This window comes from Macrobrachium rosenbergii, chromosome 23 (assembly GCF_040412425.1).
Source record: "Macrobrachium rosenbergii isolate ZJJX-2024 chromosome 23, ASM4041242v1, whole genome shotgun sequence".
NCBI lineage: Eukaryota > Metazoa > Arthropoda > Malacostraca > Decapoda > Palaemonidae > Macrobrachium > Macrobrachium rosenbergii.
This window is the reverse complement of record NC_089763.1, coordinates 11,651,991-11,679,490: the sequence shown is the minus strand read 5'-3', so window position 1 is coordinate 11,679,490 and position 27,500 is coordinate 11,651,991. Positions and strand designations below refer to the sequence as shown.

The following is a 27,500-nucleotide window of genomic DNA, read 5'->3' as shown; positions in this document are numbered from 1 at the left end:
AACAACTTTTATATTGGCCAAACGGGTAAAGCACTGGAAAAGGGAATAGAACAGCATAAAAAAGGTGTGAGATATGCACAGGGGAGCAGTGGTATTTTTGTAAATGTTAGTGAGAACAATCATGCTATCAACTGGGAAGGGGCAAAAAGGACTGTAAATTCTAATAATGCACTGGAAATGAATATCATTGAATCTAGCTTTATAAAATATCAAAATAAATTTGCAAATTGTTCAAATTTAAGATAGGCAGTAGAGATGTATGGAAATAAGATTACCCTATTTGTAAACACAGTACGGGGGCAGCAGTGCTAATGAGTTTTCCAACCTAGCCTCCCTGACACCTGTCAGGTGTGGAACTGTAGCCTCCTTTGGTCGGTACGTTTACCAGTATTGTACCCTGAGAGTATATTGTGATTTTTAGCCAAATGAGTTTTGAAGGCCACTCCTACCTTGAAATCCTACTGTGGGTGGATCTGTAGTCTCTAACGGCTGTGTATGTTCGTCAGTGCTGTTTCTGTATTATTGATATTTGTGACTTCTAATACTATGTATCAGTCCTTCATCAGTGGCTTGGAAATAAAGTCGGAACCGGACAGGACCTACACCCCGTCTCTTATTTTTCACCTGTGGTAATGTGTGATAAATGACTCACGTACAAAAGTGATTATAATCATATATATATATATATATATATATATATATATATATATATATATATATATATATATATATATATATATGTGTGTGTGTGTGTGTGTGTGGGGTATCCGTTAAGGAATTTTACTTATGCCCAGTCATTTCTTCAAAATACATCAAGATTACATCAACCTTGCTGTGTGTCAGCACAGAAAACGAAACGTGCCTTTGTCGTTTCCCTTGTGTCTGTTTGCCTTTCCCCTCTCCCTCCTGAAGCTGCCGAGCAGACTGTCCATCTTCCTCTTGACCTCCTCCACGGTACATCCTATGACCTGCGCTACTTCCTCCCATTGCTCGAGTTTCTTCGTCTTGTTGAAATAGGATCCGTGTTCGGGATCCCACAGAACAGGACGCTTCTCATACTCGGCTATCAGAGTCATGCATCTACTGCGATGCCACTCCATGTGAGCACGCCGAGCACCAAGGCGACGACCACACCCACGCGAGCACCAGCGAGCAACTGAAGGGGCTGGTGGATTCCCGCGCACGGGTGACGGCTCCCGAATGCTTCGAGCAAGTCGCCTTTGTTGGCGCCCCCGGTAGCTGGCTCAGGCTGCTCGCTCGCTTGCGACTCGGGCTGTTTGCGCTGTGATGTGCTGTACAGTGAACAGCGATGCACTGGCGTTCAAGATCATTCGGTGGATGTTGGTAAAACTTCAAACCTCCGTTTCTTAAGGCGATGGGAAATATCTTTAAGATTAATACTAAATGGCCGTACAAGCATGGTTTTGTGTTTATTATTGTTATTATATTGTTATTATTGTTGCTGTTAACCGTCTACAAACCCTAACGATTCTAGGAGCAATGGTTTTATCTTTTATTAAATTTACAAAATAAAGTGATTAAATATAGAAATTATCAAGTAATTACAGTATATGTTAGGCTGTCATATTTTTACAATTGAATGATACTGCTAAAAAATAAAAAAATAAAAAATAGTGCAAATAAAAAGATAATACGAATAAGACAAAAAATAAAGAAGGGGAAAATAAATACAGTTATGGCTTGTAGGTGACAGCCCTCTGAAGAACTTTTGAGTTTATGCAGCGGTTAAGAACAGCCAAGCAAGGAAACAAGCGCTTTCCAAGGAATATCCCGGCACTGCTGAAGGATGGGTGCATCAACTCCCACGTAAGTCATGTTACTACTTCTGCAATGGTAAACTGCCCTCGTGGGGCGTTATTGCCGTCAGTGCACCTCATGCGGTGCACTGTAGGCGTTACTTAAAGTTCTTTGTAGCTTGCCTTCGGCCCCTAGCTGCAACCCCTTTCGATCCTTTTACTGTTTTTCTTTCATATTCTCTTTCTTCCATCTTACTTTCCACCCTTTCCTAACAGTTGATTCATAGTGTAACTGCGAGGTTTTACTCCTGTTACACCTTTCAAACCTTTTCCTGTCAATTTATGTTTCAGCGCTGAATGACCTTATAGATCCCAGTGCTTGGCCTTTGGCCTAAATTTTGTATTCAGTTCAATTCAGTTCATTGGTTAAACTGCAAAACCATTGGAAAAGAGAATAGAAAGATATAAGACATGCACACACACACACACACACACACACACACACATATATATATATATATATATATATATATATATATATATATATATATATATATATATATATATATATGTGTGTGTGTGTGTGTGTGTGTGTGTGTGTGTATGTATATATATATAATAAGCACTGGAGAACAGTACAACTTTCGTTCATGTTAGAGAAAACTATCGTTCACTCAGATGGACTAAGCCTAAAATAGATAGTTATTCCAGTATTATATTTGAAAGAAATTTTATCAAATATAGTTTTATCAAAAGAAGGGTTTTGTAAGAGTATGAATATCATCCAAGGAATGTATAATTATTAAGTTGTACATAGTTTGTGAAGAAGGTAATATGCCTGGGCCTAGCACCACAGGTGTGAGCCCGCCCACATAGAAAAACGGTTTTGTAAATGGAGCACTGACCTCAGACGCTAATGAGTTTACTGCTCCTCGTTTTTCCTCTTATCAGGTGCGAATATCTTTTGCCAACAGTCTGTCTGTCTGTTCGTTTGTGCTGTCACCCTAGCGTGCATATGGTACACTTCTTCCACTAAGTACCAGTTCTCTTGAAGATAACTTAGACTGTTCTATTTTTCCGTTTGATACATTGCATTATGTACGTCACGTGTTCCAGTGTTTTCAGACTATATAACTATATATATATATATATATATATATATATATATATATATATATATATATATATATATATATATGTGTGTGTGTGTGTGTGTGTGTGTGTGTATATATACTGTATATGCATGCATACATGCATACATACAACTCATACACAGATACGCAAATATATATACTGTAGATATATGTATGTATATTTATATATATTGTCAAATCAAGGATTATATGTAATTGTGTACACACACACACACACACACACACACACATATATACACACACACACACACACACATATATATATATATATATATATATATATATATATATATATATATATGTATATTTTACTTTTATATAAAAGCCTTGATTTGACGATTTTTGTCAAAGACATAATGTAATTGACAAGGGGAGAATAGTTTACTTAAATATGTTACTTGACTAATTCCCAGCATTATAATCGTCATTACCAACCTGGTTATGGTCAACGTTTTTCAATAATCATTACTATTACATCAGACTATGAAGAACAACCACTTACTTTAAAGATGAGAATAAATATAATAGTACATCAAGATTTAACAAACAGTGAAAGAGTTTATTTTATTATTATTATTATTATTATTATTATTATTATTATTATTATTATTATTATTATTACAAAAGTGAAGATAGGTATTTTTGTTCGCATGAAACTAAAAGACAGAACATGTCGATGTTGCGAGCGTTTGCGTGTCCTTCTCGTTCGCTTTTCTGTCCGGGGCTTTTTCGGAGGGAACAAGCTTCATTTTCGATACTAACGATTTGCTGTCAGTTTGTCGATAACTTCTTCGTCTTCTTCTTCGTCTTGCTTTTATTCTTTTATTCATGAATGCAAGATAAATGGAGGTCATTCGAGGGGTATGTCTTCAAACATGAAGTGTTGACAGGCTGGATCTTATTTCCCTTCGCCGAGAGAGAGACTTTTGAATTAGGCATTAACTGATATGTATTTGATAAAAAGTAGGTCAAATGAAGGTAATTAAAAGTATTATCAAGAATTAGGATAAAAAGAACCCAGGAAGATACACTACTGATAGATGGATGGTGGAAAAATAGGAATGGTTGATTTGTGTCGGTCTTCTGGGGTTCAAGTAACCAGGAGGGGATGGAGGGTGGAGGGTGGAAGGAGGAGGGATGAGGGTGGAGGGCTGGGGAAACGAGACGAGAAACAGAACAGATTTTGCGGAGCAATAAGGGTAGCTTGGTTTTTGAGAGCGATTTGGAAGAGCGAAGGAAAATGTTTATAGAAGTTAAAGCTAAATTGCTGAGCAAACTACCCATGATAGAAATAAAGTGTGGATGTCAAAATAAAAAAGATGGGTCAGTGATTTGAGGTGGTTTGCACCAGTGGAGAGTATGGAATATGAAAGATTGGTGAAATCATTGCATAATTCAAAAGTGTTGAGAGACAGGAGGAGGTCGAGCTGGAAGTGGATGGCGCGATGTGTGAAAATTGAGTCGATGTGTTGCCGATGAGCCTTCTTCACCGGTTTATAAATTGGTAGATGTGGCAGTTTCTTATTTAAAAAGGAGCAGCTCGTTGAAAATACACAAACGCACATAACACACACACATATGTATTATATAAATATATATATATATATATATATATATATATATATATATATATATGATTATTATCACTTTTGTACGTGATACATTTGTCACACATTACCACAGGTTTCTTATTTTTCACCTGTGGTAATGTGTGATATATATATATATATATATATATATATATATATATATATATATATATATATATATATATACAGTATATATCCTGTACATGTGTGTACAGTATGTGTGTGGATAATACGAAGTAAGACCACCTTGCAGGTAGATAAATAGACTGATCAAGGGATAATGACGGATGGCATGACAAAAAAATACCGGCAAAAAGACAGAAGAAAACGGGCGTTGTAAAAAAAGAAGAGAGGTGACAGAGAGCGAAGCAACAAAGACGGGAAAGAGAAAAAGACAGACAAACAGACGCTGTATTGATCGCCAGCCAGCCCGTAGTCTCTCTCTCACTGTAGGTCACGGCAAGGCTTTCGTGTACAGAAGCCGAATAACATTCCATAACGCATCGTTCACTTGCAAAAGCATTTAATCGACTGAGGAGAAAATAGCCCTTAGCTCCGTACTGAAAAAGAATACGATGAATTGCACGTAGAGTGATTGGAAGGAAGATATATTCTCAAAGCTTCATTGAACTATGTATATCTCTTGTTTGGAAACACCTCTCCCTCCTTCCCCTCCTCCTCCTCCTCTTCCTCTACCTCCTCCTCCTCCTCCTCCTCCTCGTGTTTCTGTGCTTTTATTGGAATTAGAAAGGACCTCGTTGTGGGCTGTTTTCATAAAAGATTCAATTAGATTGTCGGCCGAGTAATGCAGTCCACGTTGCGAGCGAAAGCTCAAAGGACGTCTGGATCAGAGAGAGAGAGAGAGAGAGAGAGAGAGAGAGAGAGAGAGAGAGAGAGAGAGAGAGAGGAGGGGGTGGTGTTCGAGGGCCGATAAAAGTAAATAATAAGAAAAGAAATTTAAAGGAAAAAGAAAACTGAAACGAGTAAAACTCAAAGCTGAAATGAAGAGAAGGGCACAGCATTTGCACCGTACTTTTACGTCCGAGTTGTTTCGGAGCATAATTCATGAATTTCAGTCAGAACACGCTCTTACTCAACTTACTATGCACTGGTTAGTCATACACTGTAAGCGTACACGAGTAATGCGCACAAACACACACACATTTTCTAAATATACATATATATATATATATATATATATATATATATATATATATATATATATATATATATATATATATATATGTGTGTGTGTGTGTGTGTGTGTGTGTGTGTGTGTGTATTCATATGTATGTTTTTATGTATTTATTTTATACAAATAAAATATCAGTTAGCCTTTTCACTGCTAGCCATTTATATATATATATATATATATATATATATATATATATATATATATATATATATATATATATATATATATATATGTGTGTGTGTATATATATATTTATTTATATATAAATAAATATATATATGTGTGTGTGTATTCATATGCATGTTTCTGTGTATTCATTTTATATAAATAAAATACCAGTTAGCCTTTTCACTGGTAGTCAGTGGCTCCTTAGAAAATCCACCTGACAGTAGCTACTTCCACAGGGCAAATTCTTTAACTGCTGACACAAGGGCGAAGCTTGTGAGCAGAATACTTCCATGTCAACTGATTCATTCATATACTCCTCGGAATTATAATTTTCCTCCAACTTGTCTCCCCCATTCACGCTGCATGACCTGACCATTTCAAGATTCTGAATAATCTTTTCATACACAGTAACCTTTTCTTTCTACATTTCTTAGCCGTTTCTGTCTAAGGCAAATTCATCATCTCAGCAGCTTCTACGAAAGGGAGTTGGTTCAACCGTCTATTCAGCCATTCTAATTTTGACTTTCAAAGTCACATTTTCTCTTCTGAATCGGATGTTTATGATGATATATATATATATATATATATATATATATATATATATATATATATATATATATATATATAATATATATATATATATATATATATATATATATTTTATATATATATATATATATATGTGTGTGTGTGTGTGTGATATATACTGTAAATATATATATATATATATATATATATATATATATATATATATATATATATATATATATATATATATATATATATATATATATATATATATATATCACAATCAATAAGCCACAAATATCGTTTAATATCTTCTATCCCAGGGGAATAACTCATCCCCTTGGGTGTAAATTATTCCCTATGCATAAAGAATGGGATATTAAACGATATTTTTGGGTTAATATTCGTTAATATTAAGAAGTCACGCGTGTATAAGTGACAAATGCATATATTTAAATACGTAAATAATAAAAATGATTATGCACTGTGAATACTATGCCATTGCTTTTACATTTGTGCTTGGTTTCTCGCAACAAAGATCAATCTTGAGAGCAGAAATATGAACACACCTTCAACAAATTGTCCACTTAATGATGGTTTCGAAGCCAGAGAAGCCCAGAGCTATTTTGTTCATTTGAGGAGCGTGGCCCTGGCAGGCCAATGATTTGGATGCAAGGGTACGAGCCTAAAGAGAATGGAGCAGCTGGCTCGGATGCCTAATTATTTTCGTCCTTTTTCTTTTCTTTTTCGTTTTTTCCATCAGGGAATTGGAATGCAGCATAAAGCTCGAATAGCAGCATTCCTTCGATTGTTATGAGTGGTTGGAAATGCGTCAGGGAGATTAAGGAAAGAATGAGTTATGAGGTACAAATGCAAAATTATGACAGATCAGACGAGAGTTGTGACGTCATGGTCATGGTGCTGTTTGAAATCTCTTGAAGACAGAAACGGAAATATTACCCAGTTCAAAAGACATTCTGATAGGCTAATGGCTGTCTTATTGGAGATAACGTATCATATGTCAAAGATATACGGTACATTAATATTAGATGCGCACAAAGAGAGAGAGAGAGAGAGAGAAGGGTAACGAAGAGTACTTTTCCCTTGTTAAGAACATGGCCAAGGAACCTACGGAATAAGATTCTGAGACGCAGTGCTTTATGAGACTAGTAGCGGCTTTCTCTGGATTTTGGAGACCGTTTCACTTTGTTAAATCTGCGACTGTAATATTTTGATAATTGTATATGCTGAGAGAAAGTAAACTCTAAGAAAATGCTAGAATAAAAATTATTCATATTTACAATATTGTGAATCACTTGTGTAATGATTGAAGGGCGTGTCTAGATTTTAGCTTTTTTATAGAAAATAAAAAAACTACAAAAATAACGGTAAAACCTTTTTACAAGCGTGAACTAATTTGAGTGCTGGTCTAAAAAATTAACTGTTAATTGCTCAATACTTATCGAATACTTCCGCAGATGTGAAACGGTTTAGTTTTTCTTTTCGTTTCCAGGTATCATGCCTGGTGTATTACAAGAATGTCGTCTTACAGTGGTTCAGCGATTATGTCTCATTAAGCATATATAATTTTTGAGGTTTGCAAACATCAGCAAATGTCACCATGATAGGAAAAACTTTTAACAGGCTGGGACGAGACAGTTTGAAAGGTAACCTACACATATATATATATATATATATATATATATATATATATATATATATATATATATATATATATATATATATATATATATATATATATATATATATGTATATATATATATATATATATATATATATATATATATATATATATATATAACTGATTAATCAATAAAGTTCCCAGAAGAGGCTTGGTGGAAGGAGAAACTGGTTGGGCCAATTAAGAACTCTATTTCCTTTTCCCTCCTGGTTTCTCCTCGTTTTCATTGTGGATCACATCAGGATATATATACTGTATATATGTATATATATATATATATATATATATATATATATATATATATATATATATATATATATATATATATATATATATATATATATATATATACAGTATATATAGCTCGATGTGCTCCACAATGGAGACGAAGGAGAAACCAGAGAGGGAAAAGGAATTAGAGTTCTTAATTGGCCCCAACTGTTTCTCCTCCCATCAGGCCTCTTTCGGGAATTTTATTGACTAATCAATTTAAGAAAAGCCTATACCGGGCATATGTTTACATTTGAATTCAAGACTTACATAAAACACAAACAAGCAAAAATGGTTAACGATGCTTATAACTGTTACAGGATAATATAACATATAAATTGTGTAATAAATAGTTCGTCCAACAGAAAAGGTTAACAGTCTAATGAGGCTAAATAGATAATTGGGTGAATACCTAAGTCAATATATTACATAATTTGTGCTGATTTTTCATGATATGTAGGAAGAGCCGGTCTGTCTTGAATAAGCCTATACTGTCATTATTGTTTTCACTACTTTGAATTAATGACGTTTCTGTTAGATTATATATATATATATATATATATATATATATATATATATATATATATAATCTAACAGAAACGTCATTAATCAAATAGTTAATATATAGGCTTATTATACAGACCGGCCTCTTCCTACATAACATGAAAAATCATATAAATTACAATATATTGACTTAGGTATTCACCCAATTATCTATTTAGCCTCATTAGACTGTTAACCTTTTAAGTTACAAGAAGTCGTTGCACAGCCGACCCTTAGCTTGCCCTTAGTTTATCGAAAGTAAAATCGTCGCTGCGTAGCCGATCCCAGTTGACCTAGATATCATCACACTAAAAGTTATCAACATTTCAATCTGTCCCCTTCCTTTACCTGAAACAGATATTTAGATGGCATGGTCGAAAAGGGCAAAGATAAGAGGCTGAGTGCCACTCCCTTAAGCAGCGTAGCCCAACTAAGCTGCTTAAAGCAACCATTCTAAAGGCAGATTGAGCTGGCACAATTGTCTTTCCACAGGATACCTGGGGAGATACAAGCAGATGGCCAGAACACCGGAAAAATGACAGTTTGACACACAGTCACCATACTCGGGAGATCCCTGCACATGGTCAACACACCCAGCAGAGGTCTTAAAAGGGGCTAGGACAGGAGAGATCTTTGCAGTTAGCTAGAGCAGTCATATGCACTTGAGAGGTGCTGAGAAGCCCCTCCCCCCGTACCCCCTGTCCACGCCTGACTCCAGACTCGGCTAAGATTCTACAGTCATCCTCAGAACGGACCGTCCAAGTGATTAGTGTCCCATGCTATTTGTGTGATTGTCCCTCGTCAGAATTCATCTGAGACCTGCTTCCCCTAAGGTAAAGTACGAGTGAAGACCTTTCAGTTACGACAGTTTACCATTAGAGGTGTTTATTGAGTGCCAGTATTCCACTTTGTCCTTGTGCCATTTTATCCAGTGCCATTGCCAATGTTCTGTGTTCCAGTGTAAAGTGTCCATTCATTCCTCGAGTCCTTGGCACCATCAGTGCAGCCTCGAGTCATTGTACGTGTTATATTTTCCTTTACTGGCGTGTAATGTTTAACTCTCTATTGCAGAGGGACTTTGCTGTGGACTCATCTTGGGCTGTGCCTTGCCATCATTCAAGACTCCAGTAGGAAGACCTTCAGGCGTTGCAAGCCTCCTAATAGTTCATTTAACCATTTTCCTTTTGATTCTTTTCTGTAAATATAATTACTTAATTTAACCAAAGTGTTTACGTAACATTCCCTCATGAAGTAGAGCCCTAAGCTCATTGAATCATCCCCATTTTTATTTTTATTTTTATGATTTCCCTTAACGTAAAGTCAGATATCCAAGACCAAATTAAAGAAAGATCTGTTGCCAACCTGTAAAGCATCGGACAAATCTAGAAATCCAAGGAAATACATAAAAATGGCAATCTTCCCATAGATCTCGTTTTGCAGTTGCAATTTCTCCTCTATTGTTACTTTGTTGCATTTGCAAGTCGCCAAGTCAGCGACTAGCAAAGCTAAGGTGGGTGCGAGACAAATTCTGAACCTGGTACCAAGAGCACAGACCAAGAGAGTTCCACATAAGTGGTAAGTAATGTGTTTATCTTAGCAAAGAACTTTTTTTTACAATCGTGACTGTTCCTAGGAAATTAGGGCATAGGGACGGATGTATCCACTAAGAGAAGAGAACCGCCGTATTAGATTTTGTTAATGCATGCCTTTCAAGATAGGTAGTTAGGAAATAACCAGTGCTAACCATTTTTCATTTCGAGAATCGTGCGAAAAAAATTCCTGTGTTAAATTTTACCTCGCATTTTGGAATAGCGAATTATTTAGGCGCAAACGAACTCCCCCGTGGGATAGGATCAGCTTGCATGGCTGAAATACTCTCTCTCAGTTTAACTAAAACTCAAATTAGGTGTTAGCAAGGCGAAATTTGAACTCCGCTTCTAGGGAAAATTCCCCGCGGTTAGGAGACAAGACGGTGTTTTTAAACAGAAGGGTTCTTTCAACCAGGGTCTAAAAATAACCCACATTGGTGAGAAGTCAGACAACCTTTACCCGCCCCCCCTCCCCACATGCTTACCAAATCTACGGGACAAATCCAGTTTCCAAGTCTTACGAGACTCCACCAAATTCTAAGTCCTACCAGGCGAGAATTTCCAAGTCCTACGGGGCAAATCCAAATTCCAAGTCTTACAAGACTCCACCAAATTCTAAGTCCTACGAGGCAAGAATTTCCAAGTCATACGGGGCAAATCCAAATTCCAAGTCTTACGAGGCTCCACGAAATTCAAAGTCCTATGAGGCAAGAATTCCCACGTTCTACGTGACGCCCATCCAATTCTACTTCCTACGAGATGCCCACGTCCTACGTAATGCCCATCAAATTCTACATCCTATGAGATGCCCATGTCCTATATGACACCTGTCAAATTCTACGTCCTACGAGATGCCCACGTCCTACATGACGCCCATCAAATTGTACATCCCACGAGACGCCCACGTCCTATGTGACGCCCATCCAATTCTACGCCCTACGTGACACCCACATCCTATGTGACGCCCACGTCTTACGTGACACCCATCCCATTCTACGTCCCACGAGATGCCCACATCCTACATGACGCCAATCCAATTCTGAGTCCTACGAGACGCCCACGTCCTACGTGATGCCCATCCAATTCTACGTCCTACGAGACGCCCACATCCTACTTGACGCCCATCCAATTCTACGTCCTACGAGACGCCCACGTCTTACGAGACGCCCATGTCTTACGTGACGTCCATCCAATTCGTCCCACGAGACACCCACGCCCCACGCGGACGTCCATCCATTCTCACGCCCATGGTGCCCACGCCCCACGCGTGACACCCATCCAATTCTACGTCCTACGAGATGCCCACGTCCTACGTGACGCCAATCCAATTCTGCGTCCTACGAGACGCCCACATCTTACGTGACGCCTATCCAATTCTACGTCCTACGAGATGCCCATGTCCTACTTGACGCCCATCCAATTCTACGTCCTACAAGACACCCACGTCTTACATGATGCCCATCCAATTCTGTGTCCCATGAGACGCCCACGTCCTACGTGACGCCCATCCAATTCTATGTCCTACATAATGCCCACATCCTACGTGATGCCCATCTCACTATCCCCGCAATAACTGGCCGACGCCGGGCGAGGGATCGAATATATTTCACCATAAAAATAGGTTCCTTATCCCATTTGTTTTTTTTTAGCCTTAGAAGGCCCTGCCAACTAAGTTTGAAATAATGCCTAATTCCAGAGCCCAGCACAATGAGGAAAGGACATGGAAATGTCGGGGCAAGAGTTATGGGACTGGGTCCAGGGGCAAATAGATACTTCGAAGGCAGACAGAGAGGCAGAAAGAATTGCCCAGGAGAAAAAAGAGGAGATGGAGAGGCAAGAGAGAGAAAGAGAGAATCGCCCAGGAGAAAAGAGAGGAGATGGAGAGGCAAGAGAGAGAGAAAGAGCACCAAGAGAAGGAGAAAGAGAGAGAGGAGTGAGAACGACAGCGCACCCATGATCTCCAGATGTTAGCCCGGCAGAATGCAACCCTCCCCCTCAGCCAAGCCCACTCGTTTATGCCTAAATGGACAGAGGCAGAGCCCGAAGTATGGCTTGAGAGGGCCGAAAGAGTCCAGAGTGCTGCACCCTCTCTCCCGCAGAAATCTCCCTTGTCCTCACTATATTCCTGGGAGAGAAGGCACTCATTGGGAAGCCGTATGCCAAGCGGTCACCAAGGCATACGAGATTACCCCCGAGCGGTGGAGGAGGTGTTGCAGAGAGCAGACATGAGAATCAGGCCAGACTTGGTCCGACTGGGCATACCACTCTGAGTGGGCGTTAGCAAAATGACTCGAGTCCGAAGGGGCTACCAGCACCGCCAAGGTACTCAAGAAATTTAAATTTGAGCATTTCTTACGCTACGCCCCTCCCGCCCTGGCCACGCATGTAGTAGAAAGGGTCCCTGCAACACTCACCGAGTGTTGCCGAATAGCAGACATGTAGGAGACTCACCTCTCTCAGGAGGGATCCATGCAGTGGAAGATATATCCCCCGCCCTTCCTAAGAGGATCGTCTCCCCCTAAGAATGGAAACTCGGGCAAGCCCTTAACATGCCATTATTGTAAAAGGACGGGACATTCCACTGACCAGTGCCGAAATTGGCCCAATGCTCCCTCTCATCCACCTCCGAAGACATCACAGCCACCTTTTGCTACTGGCCCCCGATCACCGCCTGCAGCAGGCACCCCCCGGCGGGAGTTCTGCCATGGGATATGCCACGATTGCAGAAAACGAGGACATTACTCCTCCACATACAAGCTTTGCCCTCGTTACAACCAGCCGAAGACAGTAGGCACCGTAACTTGCCCCAAAAGGCCCACCAGGTGGATTGGGCTTGAGTCCATGAGGGTCGTGTTTCTGGACAGGTCCAGTCCTCCCCTGAAATTAGAAATATAATAGACACCGGGTCGGAGGTCAGCCTGATAGTGTGTAGCAAAGTCCCCTCTAGAGCCGTCATTCTGGAAGATGAACAAATGACAATCCTCTGGGTGGATGGAGATCGAAAGGACCTTCCAACGGTCCACTTAAGGGTCACCACAGGCGATGACTCTCGAGAGAGGGAACACCTTTTCAGTGTAGCTGAGATGCTCACCACAGGGAAACCCCTCCTCCTTGGACAAGATCTTGTCCAGTCGAGGGATCCCTCCATCCCTCTCCTCTGCCTAAAGCCCTCTGAGCCCTCAGCCACCCCACGGCCTTCCCAACGAAAGCAGGAGGATCTGCTTCCCCTGGACTGTCTGTAGGATCAATCCCGTGGCTCCAGGAACCACCCCCTGCCCCCAAGAAGGCTGAGAATACTCCGGCTACCACCCTCCTCATTACTGGAGCCGCAGCTGTCCTGCCCTCCCTCACGAGGGAAAGACTAATTGAGGCGCAAAAGGTGGACTCTTCAATCAGCCGCCTCCAGAGTGAGGCCGCCACCAGCGAGGATGCCCTCACTGATTTGATAAAAGATGCCTTCCTGCTGGAATGGAAGACGATCTGTACAAAGCAACCCAGGGGCTGAGTGAGCCATTCCAGGTGCGCCATAAACTCGTGGTAGTCCCCCTGACTCTGCAGGAGGATGTGCTAAGTTTGGCACATGATGGCATCAGCGGGCACTCGATGTCACTAGCACCGCTCATGCCTTCAAGAGCAAGTTCCACTGGCCCGACATCCGAAAGACCGTAAAGCAATTCGTTGCCTCCTGTCCCACCTGCCAAGTGGCAGGAAACCCAAACGAGGTAGTCCCCAGTGCCCCCCTCAGGAATATCCCCTCCGCCGGCGTCCCCTTCAGGGACGTCGTCATTGACTATTTCACTCCGCAGGGGAGGATGAAAAGTAAATCGGGGAACACCCATTGCCATACCATCATTGACTGCTTCATGCGATACCCGGAGGCAATTCCGGTAAGGAGCAAGAGCTTGAAAAACGTGGTGAAGGCCCTAGTAAAATTCTTTTGTAGATTCAGGTTCCCTGCCATGATACAGACAGATCAGGGTTGACACTTTATGTCGAAAGAACTCCGTGATGGCATGGCCAGCCACGGAATCAAGCACTTTCACTCAATGCCCTATCACCCCGAGAGCCAAGGAATCATCGAGCGATTCCGCCAATCGCTCTCTACGACAATCAAAAAATTAGAACAAGAGGGAGGTGGCTTGTGGGTGGACAACCTCCCGTACGCCCTTTTTGCCGCCCGCCACACTCCCTCCTGGAACCCCGGGTATAGCCTCTTCGAGTTATTGTATGCCCATTCCACCTGGGCGCCACTTGACAAATTATATGATGCATGGGCGGACCCTGCTCATGCGGATTGGGCGGAAGAATTGCCCACCATTCAGAAAAACCTTCGGGCAGCTTGGGCGGTAGCCCAGGCCACAGAGGCGGCCACCCAAGAGCAGGTGAAGATGAAATTTGACGGGACCACCCGCTCCTGCTCCTTCGAGAGATCAGGTCCTTGTACTCCGGACGGGTGCCACGAGGTCCCTCAAAACCTGCTTCTTGGGCCCCCACAAAATCTTGGGAAAGCGTGGGGACTTGAACTACCTAGTAGATTGCGGAAACGGGGGCCCAAGTGGCTCCATATAAATCTCCTGAAACCATGCCAGACCCATAGCGAGGAGACACCCGAAGATGATACATCCACCCCCGAGGTAGTAGTTGGCATTGCTGCCCTAAAATCCTTGAGAATCTGGAAGTCATCACCTCAGGTCTCTCTGCCGCCCACAGGGAAGATATCTGCCAGTTATTAGACCGAAACTCGCAAGTCATCCAAGACACCCTTGGGTGCATGGACGTGCTACAGCATTCCATCAATGTCAAAGAGGGTGCGAAACCCATAGTCCAGGGATACTACCAGGTCGACCCAGATAAGGGCCGTAGGATCGTGGAGCAGGTCCAGCTCCAACTTGACCTCGGCCTTATAGAGCAAAGCCACAGCCCCTGGGCCTCCCCAGTAGTCCTAGTGCCTAAGGAGGGCGGTGGAGATCGACTTTATGTTGATTTCAGGAAGCTGAATGAAGCGACGGAGTCAGAACCTTACCCCCTTCCCTGGATTGAGGCTTGCTTAGACAGCCTAGGGAGTGCCCCCTATCTAAGCAAGATTGATTTGGAGAAGGGCTATTGGCAAGTCCCGCTGTCCAAGGAGTCGTGCCCTCAGGCAGTGTTCATAACTCCTAGCGAAATATACCAATGCAAAGTTATGCCATTTGGGTTAAAAAATGCTCCCAGCTGTTTCAAACGTTTGATGAACAAGGTACTGGCGGGCATAAAGAACTGTGTGGTATACTTGGACGACATTGTCACCTACGCCAGCACCTGGGAAGAGCACTTAAAAATCCTAGAACAAATTTTAAATCTAAAGAAGTGCCAATTCGGAGTCGGGGAAATTACATACTTGGACCATCAAGTCGGAAATGGACAGCTAGCGCCAAAGGAGGCAAACATAGAAACCATAAGGATTGTAGCCTACCCACGAACAAAACGGGATGCCCAACGCTTCCTCAGGATGGTACCGTACTTCCGCAGGTTCATCCCAAACTTCGCAGATGCTGCTGCCCCCATCACAAACCTCTTCTGGGGAAAGCAGCCCTTCAGGTGCACAGAAGAATGCAAAAGGGCTTACAATAACTTAAAAGCTGTATTAATGACAAAACCGGTCCTACATGCCCCCGACTACGAACGGTCCTTTTGCCTAGCAGTAGATGCCAGCGACACTGGTATCGGAGCAGTAATGTTCCAAGAGAAAGAGGGAGTTAGGCACCCAGTGGCATATTATGCTAAGAAATTGAAGCCAGCTGAAACTTGTTATAGTACTATTGAGAAGGAATTGCTAGGAATGGTGCTGGCTATGAAACACTTCAAGTCATACCATGCTGACCATACTTTCCCACTAACGGTGTATACTGATCATAACCCCCTATGGTACTTGACTACATTTAGGAACCAGAATAAACGCTTAATGCGGTGGTGCCTCGATCTCCATAACTATAACTAGAGAATCGAGCACATCAAAGGCACGGATAACAAAATAGCTGATGTCTTATCTCGACAGGATAGCGAGTAACACCCCGGGGCCTTGCTAGCACCCAAAACTCCATCTCATGGCAAGAAAACCCAAAAGCGGTTCTGAGCCAGTACTTTTAATCTAGGGGGTGTGGCCCACCAGCCAGATAGTGGTGGCACATTCCCCTGCCTTCATGTAATTCAAGGAACTTCATTCTACTGCCCCCCTCTTGTCATTGTATTAATGTTAGAAGCCCTTTGATACCGTCTTTTGAATTTAAGATATCAGGTGAGAATGAGTAGTATCCCCTGATCATCCTTTAGGCACTCAGTGCCACCAAGGCATGGCCATGTTAGACACCACCCATCAGTACTCAAAAGAAATAATACAAGAGATGTATCGTAATGATAAGAAGCCTCTTATAGGCAAACTAACAGCATACTGCTATCTCATTAGAATTAAGGAACTTACATATAAATTAATTATTAAATTTTGTCCTCTGCCTCAAAATTACCTTGTCCTTGTAATCCTAAAGTAACCTATACCTTGTAATTGAAGGAAATTAATGTGTCATGTTAAAGTAGCTTAATATTAATGTGTGTTGAAAGTAAAGTAAAACTTCTTTCCATTTTGTGTTGGGAATAAAGAAAAGTAAAAGGTTCTTTCCATTTTGTGTTTGGAGAAAAGTAAAGCAAAGCATCTGTGCCGACTTCTTGAATATCAACATGCACACCCAAAAGAAGGTGCGTATGTTTTCTTCTGTGGGTAGCTATTATAAGTTACAAGAAGTCGCTGCACAGCCGACCCTTAGTTTGCCCTTAGTTTATCGAAAGTAGAATCGTTGCTGCATAGCCGATCCCAGTTGACCTAGATATCAACACACTAAAAGTTATCAACATTTCAATCTGTCCCCTTCCTTTACCTGAAACAGATATTTAGACGGCACAGTCGAAAAGGGCAAAAACAAGAGGCTGAGTGCCACTCCCTGAAGCAGCTTAGCCCAACTAAGCTGCTTAAAGCAACCATTCTAAAGGCAGGTTGAGCTGGCTGAATTGTCTTTCCACAGGATACCTGGGGAGATACAAGCAGATGGCCGGAACTGGAAAATGACACATCTTGGCACACGGTCACCATACTCGGGAGATCTCTGCACACGGTCAACATACTCGGCAGAGGTCTTAAAAGGGGCTAGGACAGGAGAGGTTTTTGCAGTTAGCCATGGCAGTCATACACGTGTGAGAGGTGCTGAGAGGCCCCTCTCCCCCAGCCCCCAGTCGTCCACACCTGACTCCAGACTCGACTCTGATTCTACAGTCATCCTCAGAACGGACCATCCAAGTGATTAATGTGCTGTGCAATTTGTGTGATTGTCCCTCGTCAGAATTCATCTGAGACCCACTTCCCCTAAGATAAAGTATGAGTGAAGACCTTTCAGTCACGACAGTTTGTCATTAGAGGTGTTTATTGAGTGCCAGTATTCCGCTTTGTCCTTGTGCCACTTTATCCAGTGCCATTGGCAATGTTCTGTGTTCCAGTGTAGTGTCCATTCATTCCTTGAGTCCTTGGCACCATCATTGCAGCCTCGAGTCATTGTATGTGTTATATTTTCCTTTACTGACATGTAATGTTTAACTCTCTATTGCAGAGGGACTTTGCTGTGGACTCATCTTGGACTGTGCCTTGCCATCATTCAAGACTCCAGTAGAAAGACCTACAGGCGTTGCAAGACTCCTAATAATTCATTTAACCATTTTCCTTTTGATTCTTTGCTGTAAATATAATTACTTAATTTAACCGAAGGGTTTACGTAACATTCCCTCATGAAGTAGAGCCCTAAGCTCATTGAATCATCCCCATTTTTCTTTTTCTTTTTATGATTTCCCTTAACGTAAAGTCAGATTTCCAAGGCCAAATTAAAGAAAGATCCGTTGCCGGCCTGTAAAGCATCTTACGAATCTAGAAATCCACGGAAATATATATGTATATATATATATATATATATATATATATATATATATATATATATATATACATATACATATATATATATATATATGCTATAAATATATATATATGTATATATATATATATATATGTGTTTGGGTTTGGGTGTGGGTTTGTGCGTTTCACCAGCAGACGATGGTGCACATTTACAAATGGGTGGAGTGGTGAGTAGCAGGGTGAGAGTTATTGCATAATATACATATATATATATATATATATATATATATATATATATATATATATATATATATATATATATATAGAGAGAGAGAGAGAGAGAGAGAGAGAGAGAGAGAGAGAGAGAGAGAGAGAGAGAGAGAGAGCAAAGGTCATTGTTCTGGCAAGAAAAACGAATTTAACCACGAGCGAAACAACAGACCTGCCTGTTTAAGGAAGGGTGAGTGTAAATTAGGAAAAGCAGAAGCAGGGAGAGAATCCCAAAGCTTTTGCACTAGAAGGAAGGAAATTGTGTAATCCTAAGTGGATTACTGATTTTGGCAGATCTGATGTTCGAAAAGGTGGCTTGACCGGTGTTATAGGGCCACCTGAGGGGAGGAGAAATTCCCCTCGTGAGCTTGGCAGTAGTTTTAGATGTGAGTGTAGAGCGAAACGACAGACTGGACAAGGTCCTTGATGGAGGAATAGAGTAAGTGAAGGAAGACAGCCCTGAAGGCCACCACTGCAAATAAAGAAGAGAGCAGATTAAGGGTCATTGGCAACAACAGGTATAAAGTAATTGTATAAAACTTTACAAATGAGGTCACTGATGGAAGGATGAAACCGTAAGCAGGAAGTTCTGCTAACAGAACCTTTTGCCAGATCTGTAATGCCCTTACAGATATCAAGAGCAACGGCAAATGAATCTTCGAAGTCCTGCCGAGACGATGGAAGCCATATTGATGATCCAAAAAATAATTAGTTATTGACTGGTAGATACGGAGAGGGAGAGAGAGAGATGGGGCTGTAACTGAAGTACCGTGTAAGAATTCTGTGTCTATACCACCTGTTCTTTAAATGAAAATAACATTATGTGTGCTACATCTGTACTCTAGGCAGATAAACTTTGAACAGCACGTCGTCACCATTTTCATTTTGAAAACGAACGTGTCAAGCTAAGTAGGAAATTCAAATTCTCATATGGTCTTAACGTTGGTGAACATTAATTTATTCATCAGTTTATAGCTCCAAAACTTTATTTTTCATGTGCAAGAAAGAGAGGTACAAACACTAATTAAACTTCCAGAATAACCTGAGTTACTTGGATAAGGAGGCTGCTACCTTCCTCGTGCTTTGTCTTGAGGAAACTAAGTCCATGGTTGGGACTGACACACGAAGCCTTTGAGGTCTTCGCAGTCGCCATCCTGTAAGCCGTTCTCCTTGAGCATGAGGCACTCGCCATTCTCTATGGGGCTCTGATAATTCCAGCCGTGATCTATCTCATCTCCTTTGTTGGTCCATTCCCAAACGACCTTGATAATTGAAGCCTCGTGGCCAACGGAAGACTGCTCTGAACTTTTTCATTCCGCCCATCCACAAATCCACCGATTTGTTATCTGGAAGGAAAGAAAATGTTTAGAAGTCATGCTTTATTGAAATGACATGAACAATTCTAGGCATTAAAATTAATTCAGGTCCCTGAAAGAAGGCAGGTCCTGTTGAAGACAGTTTTCTGTTGTTGTTGTTTTCCCTCATAGATTTTTTGCAACTTTAGCTATGTTTGTTGCTCTTTATAAGGATTGGAATTCTGATTTCATTGCGTTCTGAGAGTGTCTCATTCCCCGAAATTCACTAGACTATGCATATCTTTATTTTCTGTTCCTTTACCTGCCTTTACTTTGCACGTCACATAAAAAATGAAAAGACGTATGGGTTTTTCTTCTTCCTGCAAATTAGTAAGGCACCCTGCTTCCACTCTTTTAATGCTGCAGATTTATAAACAGATCAGATTATCATGACAGAAGACGAGAATTGGCGAGGAAAAGTTTCCTATTGCATTGACATGCCTCAGTATTTTATGGTTAACTTTATTTGTAGATTATGACCTGCTACAGTCTCGAACTAGAGTTCTTCAAGTTTGGGGAACACTGAATTTAACTACTCATTTTTATTTTTCGAAGGCACAGTAGACAAGCATTATGAAAGATCGTGAGATTTTGTAAGATTCCTTTTCATCAAGGCAATTTTTGTAAAGTTATCGTTGATTAATGATTGAGTGATCCGTTTGAAGCTAGAGCTGGTGTGATGCAAGGGGAGATGTTATCTCTTGTTTTTTTATTTATTTAATTTAGTTGCAAATTTTGTTTGCACGGAGTTGTTCTTGAAAAATATGTGTATTTAATAAAAGAAAAATACTCCAGAAGTCTATTGGGCCTAACTGTACTGGCTGTATTGTACTGATATGCTGAAGTTCAGAGGAAATGCAAGTGATATAAGACTGTTTGGTCAAAGAAGAGGGAAAACCATGGCTTGCTGTCAGCTGGTCAAAACCTGAAATAATTTGTATGGGATTGCATTATTGGGAATGGTCTGATAAAGATAATTGAGATCTTTAATTATTTCTGTATGACTGACGACATGATAAGAAAACCAGTTGGTATGGTTAGACTTGTATTGATGTAAGGATGGTACATGATTCAGCAGCTCAGTCTTGGTAGATGGGCTACTGGTGACATTTGCAAAATTAGTATTGATGAGGATACTAAATATGAAGTGGCAGGATAGAGTAACCAATGAGAAGAAGAGGAAAGTAACTGGACTGGAAACCAGTAAACTTTCTGAATGGAAGTGGATGGCGTTGATTTACAGAAGAGAAGGAAAGCTGCAACGGGAATAACCAAAGTGACCTCCTGAAGGAAGGCATGAGAGAATTAGACAAGGAGACACGTCTTGGAGCATGATTGCTTGACTCATTGAAACTATCAAAATGTTGAACCATTGGGATGTTACGATCAACAAAAATCACACTTTATAAAATGGACTCGAACTCAGACAAACTCTGATTAATTTCTAATTTTAAAACCCCTTTGCCACTGAAATAGATGAACTTGTAGGTTCATTCCTTGATGAGCAATATGGCTATCTAAGATTTATTATTGTTTTCTTGCCTTCATCTCCTGCGAAAAATCTCTGCCTTAACTTATATCTTATAACCTGAATTTGTGACTGCCTTAATCAGAATTTAGGAATGTTAATGCATCACTGCTGTTATATCTTTCATAATTCATAATGAACAGGTTAAAAAATATCCATGTACTTATATTATGACTAATAATGGAAGCTTCTTGAACAAGACTTATTCATTTTGTCAGCGGCAAACTTACTTTGCAATTATATGATCAAAATCAGACAAAAACACGCTGATGAAAAACTTTTTAAAACATCAAAATATCTTTCACTCTCAGTTCTCAAATCAAGAAGTTCCACATAAACAGAAATAAGGATTACGATGGAGGGCATATCAGGAAACTGCTGTATAGCTACAGACTCTGATCTAGTACTTACACTGAAGTGTTTCCATGACTGAGAGGAATTTCAGCAGTGACTTTGGCTCGGCAAGGATGCTGTTGTGGTATTCACAAGTCATTCTAGCGTCTTCGAAGGTGACTTGCTCGGTTGTTGCGACGTGGAAGCATTCCTCATCCACAGCAAAGTATTGGTCAGGGCAATTGGTTGCATCTGTAAAACAGATGCACCAGGTTGGTGGGCATGTCTTCAAAAACCATACTTCATGTATAGTTGCGTGAATATATATACATTAAAACACATACTCATACACATTCACTCATATATGTGTGTGCTATGTATGTTTATTTACTTACATAAGGACAATACAAGTAAATTACTGTAATCGTCAGAGTTAACATGGATACAAATGTATTCATGAGGCAGATTTTTATTAACTTGTTTCTCTATTACAAATTGGGTTACCTCAGTAGGGTTTACAGAAAATTAATGATTATATTTTCAAGAATTTTGAGGACAAGTAAATAATTGTAGGCAAAATATGATATGTAAGAATTTTGCTTCATAACAGACCCAAAACAAACAGCAAGTCTGTATTGTGGAGAATACATTTTGTAAATTTCTTTCATGGTACTATTACCTTTAGACCTTCCCACGGGTGTTGATATGTTATACAGGCTATCAATCTTAGCTGCGAGGTCAGCAAAACCCAGCAATGTCAGTACTGTCAGATTCTGGAGACCAACCTCATTTTTGCTATAGTTAGTCGTCAGAATGTCTCGAATCTCTTTCAGATCTGTTTGTGTCTTCGCCAGACCAGAATTAGCCTGTCCAAGATCTTCACTGATGTTCCTCACTTGCGGCTGAATCAACCCAGAATTTCTGGCAAATGCATCCTCAATCGCCTTTGTTATGTTGCTGAGATCGACTTCTGTTTCCCCAATGGAAGCATTAGAGCATTTTTCAATTAGGACCTTCACCATGTCTCTGTCCACCTCTCTACTTTTAGTGACACCGATGAACTCAGTCAGAACCTTTGACAAGTTTCGCAGCTCTCCCTGAATATCAGTGAGAATGTCCTGAGAAGGTAAAGGAGCTTCTGTTGGTGGGAAGGCGCCATCTCGTATGACTGGCGGTATATCACTTTTAGAACAACACAACGAACCATCTGTTATTTTGCTAACAACATAGTGGACCTTTTCAAGGGTGTCTCCTATTGATGCCAGCATCTCGTGAAGTTCTGCAATTTGAAATACAACAAAAAGGTTTATCAAAACAGAATGGACGGGGTGATAATCTAATTTTACAACACTGAAAAATACATTTGATTCATGTTTTAGTAATTGTTAATACATATACGTGAACTTGAAGCAGACACTAGATTTCCATATTTACAGTCTCTTAACCCTGTGGCGAAAGTCCACTACACAGGAATGAAGATAGAAAACCCATCATAAGGTGCTTGAAAAAGAGGAAAGCTCAGTACAGTAGCTGAGATTATTTTTTATGGTAAATAGCTGGAAAGTCATTTTTCCTAACATCTCACAAAAGATGGTTTACCTTTTACTGATATCGCATCAGTAAATGGATATCATTACCATGTCATGTGCCTTCAGCTTGAAGCTCAGGATACCTTTTAGCTTTGTGGTTGATCCTTTGGCTGCACGTTAGGGATAAAATGCCCTGTCGTGCATGGTAATACATGACGGATGTCTCATACATGAAACTTTTAAAAATGAAAACTTTGAGAGCCTTTCTGAGTGCTCATAATAACAATGATATCATTGGTCATGTCTTTGAATTGGTGTTACTAAATGTTACTCTACTAGAACTGACGCCATGAGACAGTAATTCATTTGTTTATGGTGCTTGCGATACTATGGTCTCAAAATATGAGAGTTAAGCAACATTTGGTCTGACTGGTACTTGATTGTAGGTGTTTAATAAAGGATACAGTAAGATATAGGCACATAAACCCTTTAGTCACCCAGGGCAGTGGATAACATCCTTATCCTAGAAACCAAGCTGAGACTTATAAGGATAACATCTTATGGAGCAACTTCTCTAAGGAGAAGATATATATATATATATATATATATATATATATATATATATATATATATATATATATATATATATATATATGTATGTGTGTGTGTGTGTGTGTGTGTATGTTTAGTATGGTTTTGACTGAAAACGTATGAATGGTAACGGAAAGCTGACAGGGTATGTACAGTACTTGAGTCGACAAAGTGAAGAGTGCATGGTTCAAGTGTTTCTTACGAAACAATAGTGTGAAAAATAGAGCAAAAAAAGAAAGTTGCATATGGCAGACGTGCACATAAAGTTAATAATAGATCCGATATGTAAGAAAATAACGCAGGGGATGTCGAAGACACTGCAGAAAATCATTTGGAAGCAATCAAAAGCCTTTATAATGAAAGTGAAACGTGTTTTAGTATAAGAAGTTTCCATGGTTCATCAGTATCTTTAGGGATGGTAGTGGAAGAAGTCAGCAAAAAGACGGGTGCAGGTATAAAGCTGTGTAATAAGAAAAGAAAGTGAGACATGCAGTGCGGAGTGGCAGGAAGCTGCAGAGTCGGGTGCAACACTGGAAGTTTCTATTCGAGAAAACGTTGTAAGTGAATTTCGTCCAAATCCTTGTTGATTTTTGCAGCCCCTATTATCAGCCCTCTTTTCATCTATCCTTCTGGCACTGTCTGTTTATCATTTACATTTAAATAGTCCTGTTGCTACGTATTAAGAAATCTGTTGACCACCATGTAAGCTGTATGTGTTGCAACAATGTTTTCCCATATTTTGGATTTTATTCTTATAGTCATTTCTGACTTTGGTAAACAGGCAAGCGCATGCAGTCATGACGGGTATGACCCTCTCGTGGGGATTCACTCATTATTAATTTGGTTGCCTTACTTACTAAGTCTTCTTCTTCTTCTTCTTCTTCTTCTTCTTCTTTTAACGTGCTTTTTTTCCCATTTTTGTATGGGGTAAGCATGATGCCTTCTTTTGAAGGACTTTTGATTTGGCTTTTGGGTAGACCGTAGTCTCGATCGGCTGCCCTGCCTGACATCGCTTAGAACCCGGTAGCGTATGTTACATGTACCATACCAGACCCAACGCCCTTTCTCCCAGCAGCGAGAAGTTGTTGCGCGGGTAGGTCGAGAGTTCGAGACGTGTGAGATGTTTGTTATGTTTTTAGAAGATGTTGTAGTGGCTTTGTTTTGTGTATGTATTTAATCTGTAACACCCATTTGCTTTTTAAGCAAACCTATCCGTTGATTACATACATAATCCCGGGGTGTCTACACGGATAGCAAAGTGTCCGCCTCTCTGATCAGTCGGCTGCGGATTTGAACCTGCGCCACAGACCTATACGAAGTCCGAAGCTGCTGCTGTAACCGACTGTGCCATCGAGGCTCTGGTTGCCTTACTTACTAAGTAAACCCTGTAATTTCTTCAGGAAACCATTTCTTAAACCATTACTGAGACAACCAACTCCGTAATTGCGTAGTTATATACAAGGATTTCCGGCGTATTCCTTTTCAAGTTTTTGTTTATGAAGGCTACATTTTCTAAGTGATAAGGACTACATTTAATATTATGATCCATCACGTTTAGGCGTTCTTCGGTTGGTCCTTCCAAGGTCCTCCTCACTGCTTGTAATATTTGCACATTTTTATCAGCTATTCATATCATACTGATATTCAGGTAGCTCGAGATTGTGGGTAAGATAAAGGTGATTGTACAGAGAGAGAGAGAGAGAGAGAGAGAGAGAGAGACAGAGAGAGAAAGAGAGAGAGAGAGAGTGGGTTGGTGGGTGGGTGAGGAGCGGGTATCGATACATTGCAGATTAGCCCCCATGTAGACATACGAAAGGTGACTGAGACAGTGACTCTTGCATTGTTCATCTTTGGAACCATCCCCAATCAGCACCCAGCATTTAATGCATCAAATAAATTTATGAAGTGCTTAAGAAATAAACTCTGTACTAGTTTCAGATGGCTTTCCCTTATGTGTACTAGACACTTACCTTTAGCATCTGAAGCTGTGGTGTTGGAGAGATCCTTGACGGAGTTTTGCAGATTGACAGCCATTAACAGGGTTTCAATGAACCACTTGTCAGCTACCTCATGCAGTGACACGAGCTTTTTCTCTGTAGGGAAAGCCTCATGGTAAGATTCTATTGAGAAAGATTATATATATACATATACATATATATATATATATATATATATATATATATATATATATATATATATATATATGTATGTATGTATATATATACATGTATGTATATATATATATATGTATGTATGTATATATATATATATATATATATATAAATCTATATATATATATATATATATATATATATATATATATATATATATATATATATATATATATATATATATATCTTGACTATGTATTAGACAATGCATCAAAGTGTCAAAAAATTTCATCAAAATAAGATAGAAACTTACAGCACAAAACGCCTGCTTGTACTACTATATAATAATAATATAAAATATATCCATGTTTTCTTAAGAACTTTGGAGTTAATGTAGCATTTAATAACAATAGAACAGTAAACATGTCCTTAAAAAGAACTCTCGACAACGCTAAAGGATATGCATCTAAAATTCCAAGTAAGTCTTGTGATAATTTTTATATTGGTCAAAGTGAGGAATCAGTGGCAAAGAGGAAAAAACAGCATAATAATGTGTGAGATATACAGGTAAACAGTGGAATTTTTGCCCACGTTATTGAGATCAATCATACAGTCAATTAGGCAGGGGCCATAAAGGTAGCTTGTTGTAATGATGCACTGGAAAGGAATATCATTGAGTATAGTTTATGAAAAAAAAGTTATGGGCATAATATGAATATCAATCAAGGCATGTAAAAATTTAATCCTGTATAATAATTTAATAATGAATTTTAAAATGTATAAATTTTAAGGAAGGCAGTAGATATATAAGGAAAAAGGATGATCATATTTGTAAACATAGTACCAGGCCATAACACTAACGAATTTTGTATCCCCTACCCCTTTGACACCTGTTACGTGTCGATTTTTAGTCTCCAACGTTAAAGACCTAGCAATAAAGTCGAAACCAGTCAGGACCTACACCCAGTGTCTTATCTGTTCACATGTGGTGATGTGTAATATATATACATACATATATATAAATACGTATATATATATATATATATATATATATATATATATATATATATATATATATATATATATATATATATATATATATATATATGTGTGTGTGTGTGTGTGTGTGTGTTTTAATATATATATATATATATATATATATATATATATATAGAATCACAGAAATAAATTTCTGACTCACAACAGGACCAAACCCTGGTCTTTAGAGTGATAGTCCAGGGCATTAGTAATTCGGAGGTAAAAGCCATAAAAGAGATTGGAACCTAAGTACCGGTGCCAAGTCTCTGAGGTTTTCCCCGGTCAGACGCCTAGCGCCCAACATGCCAGTGGACTTTACAAAA

General features: G+C 39.8%; 3 protein-coding genes across 3 annotated transcripts in view; 1 reads left to right on the top strand and 2 right to left on the bottom strand.

The window, feature by feature from the left end:
• LOC136851269 (uncharacterized) overlaps positions 1 to 1,152 on the bottom strand; it is a 9,802-nt gene extending 8,650 nt beyond the window's left edge. The window contains exon 1 of the mRNA XM_067125246.1: positions 863 to 1,152. Within this exon, the coding sequence (XP_066981347.1) occupies positions 863 to 1,100 (238 nt within the window). The 5' untranslated portion in view covers positions 1,101 to 1,152. The remainder of the gene's footprint in view (positions 1 to 862) is intronic.
• Positions 1,153 to 14,484: 13,332 nt separating this feature from the next.
• Positions 14,485 to 15,228, top strand: LOC136851008 (uncharacterized). The gene has a single exon (XM_067124982.1). It carries the CDS (start codon positions 14,485 to 14,487, stop codon positions 15,226 to 15,228), a length of 744 nt encoding a protein of 247 aa, XP_066981083.1.
• Positions 15,229 to 19,623: 4,395 nt separating this feature from the next.
• The window catches only part of LOC136851276 (uncharacterized), an 11,384-nt gene continuing 3,507 nt past the window's right edge, over positions 19,624 to 27,500 (bottom strand). The window contains exons 3-6 of the mRNA XM_067125260.1: positions 25,999 to 26,121; positions 22,588 to 23,187; positions 21,987 to 22,160; positions 19,624 to 20,038 (exon numbers count right to left, since the gene is read on the bottom strand). Of these exons, the coding sequence (XP_066981361.1) occupies positions 19,923 to 20,038; positions 21,987 to 22,160; positions 22,588 to 23,187; positions 25,999 to 26,121 (1,013 nt within the window). The 3' untranslated portion in view covers positions 19,624 to 19,922. The remainder of the gene's footprint in view (positions 20,039 to 21,986; positions 22,161 to 22,587; positions 23,188 to 25,998; positions 26,122 to 27,500) is intronic.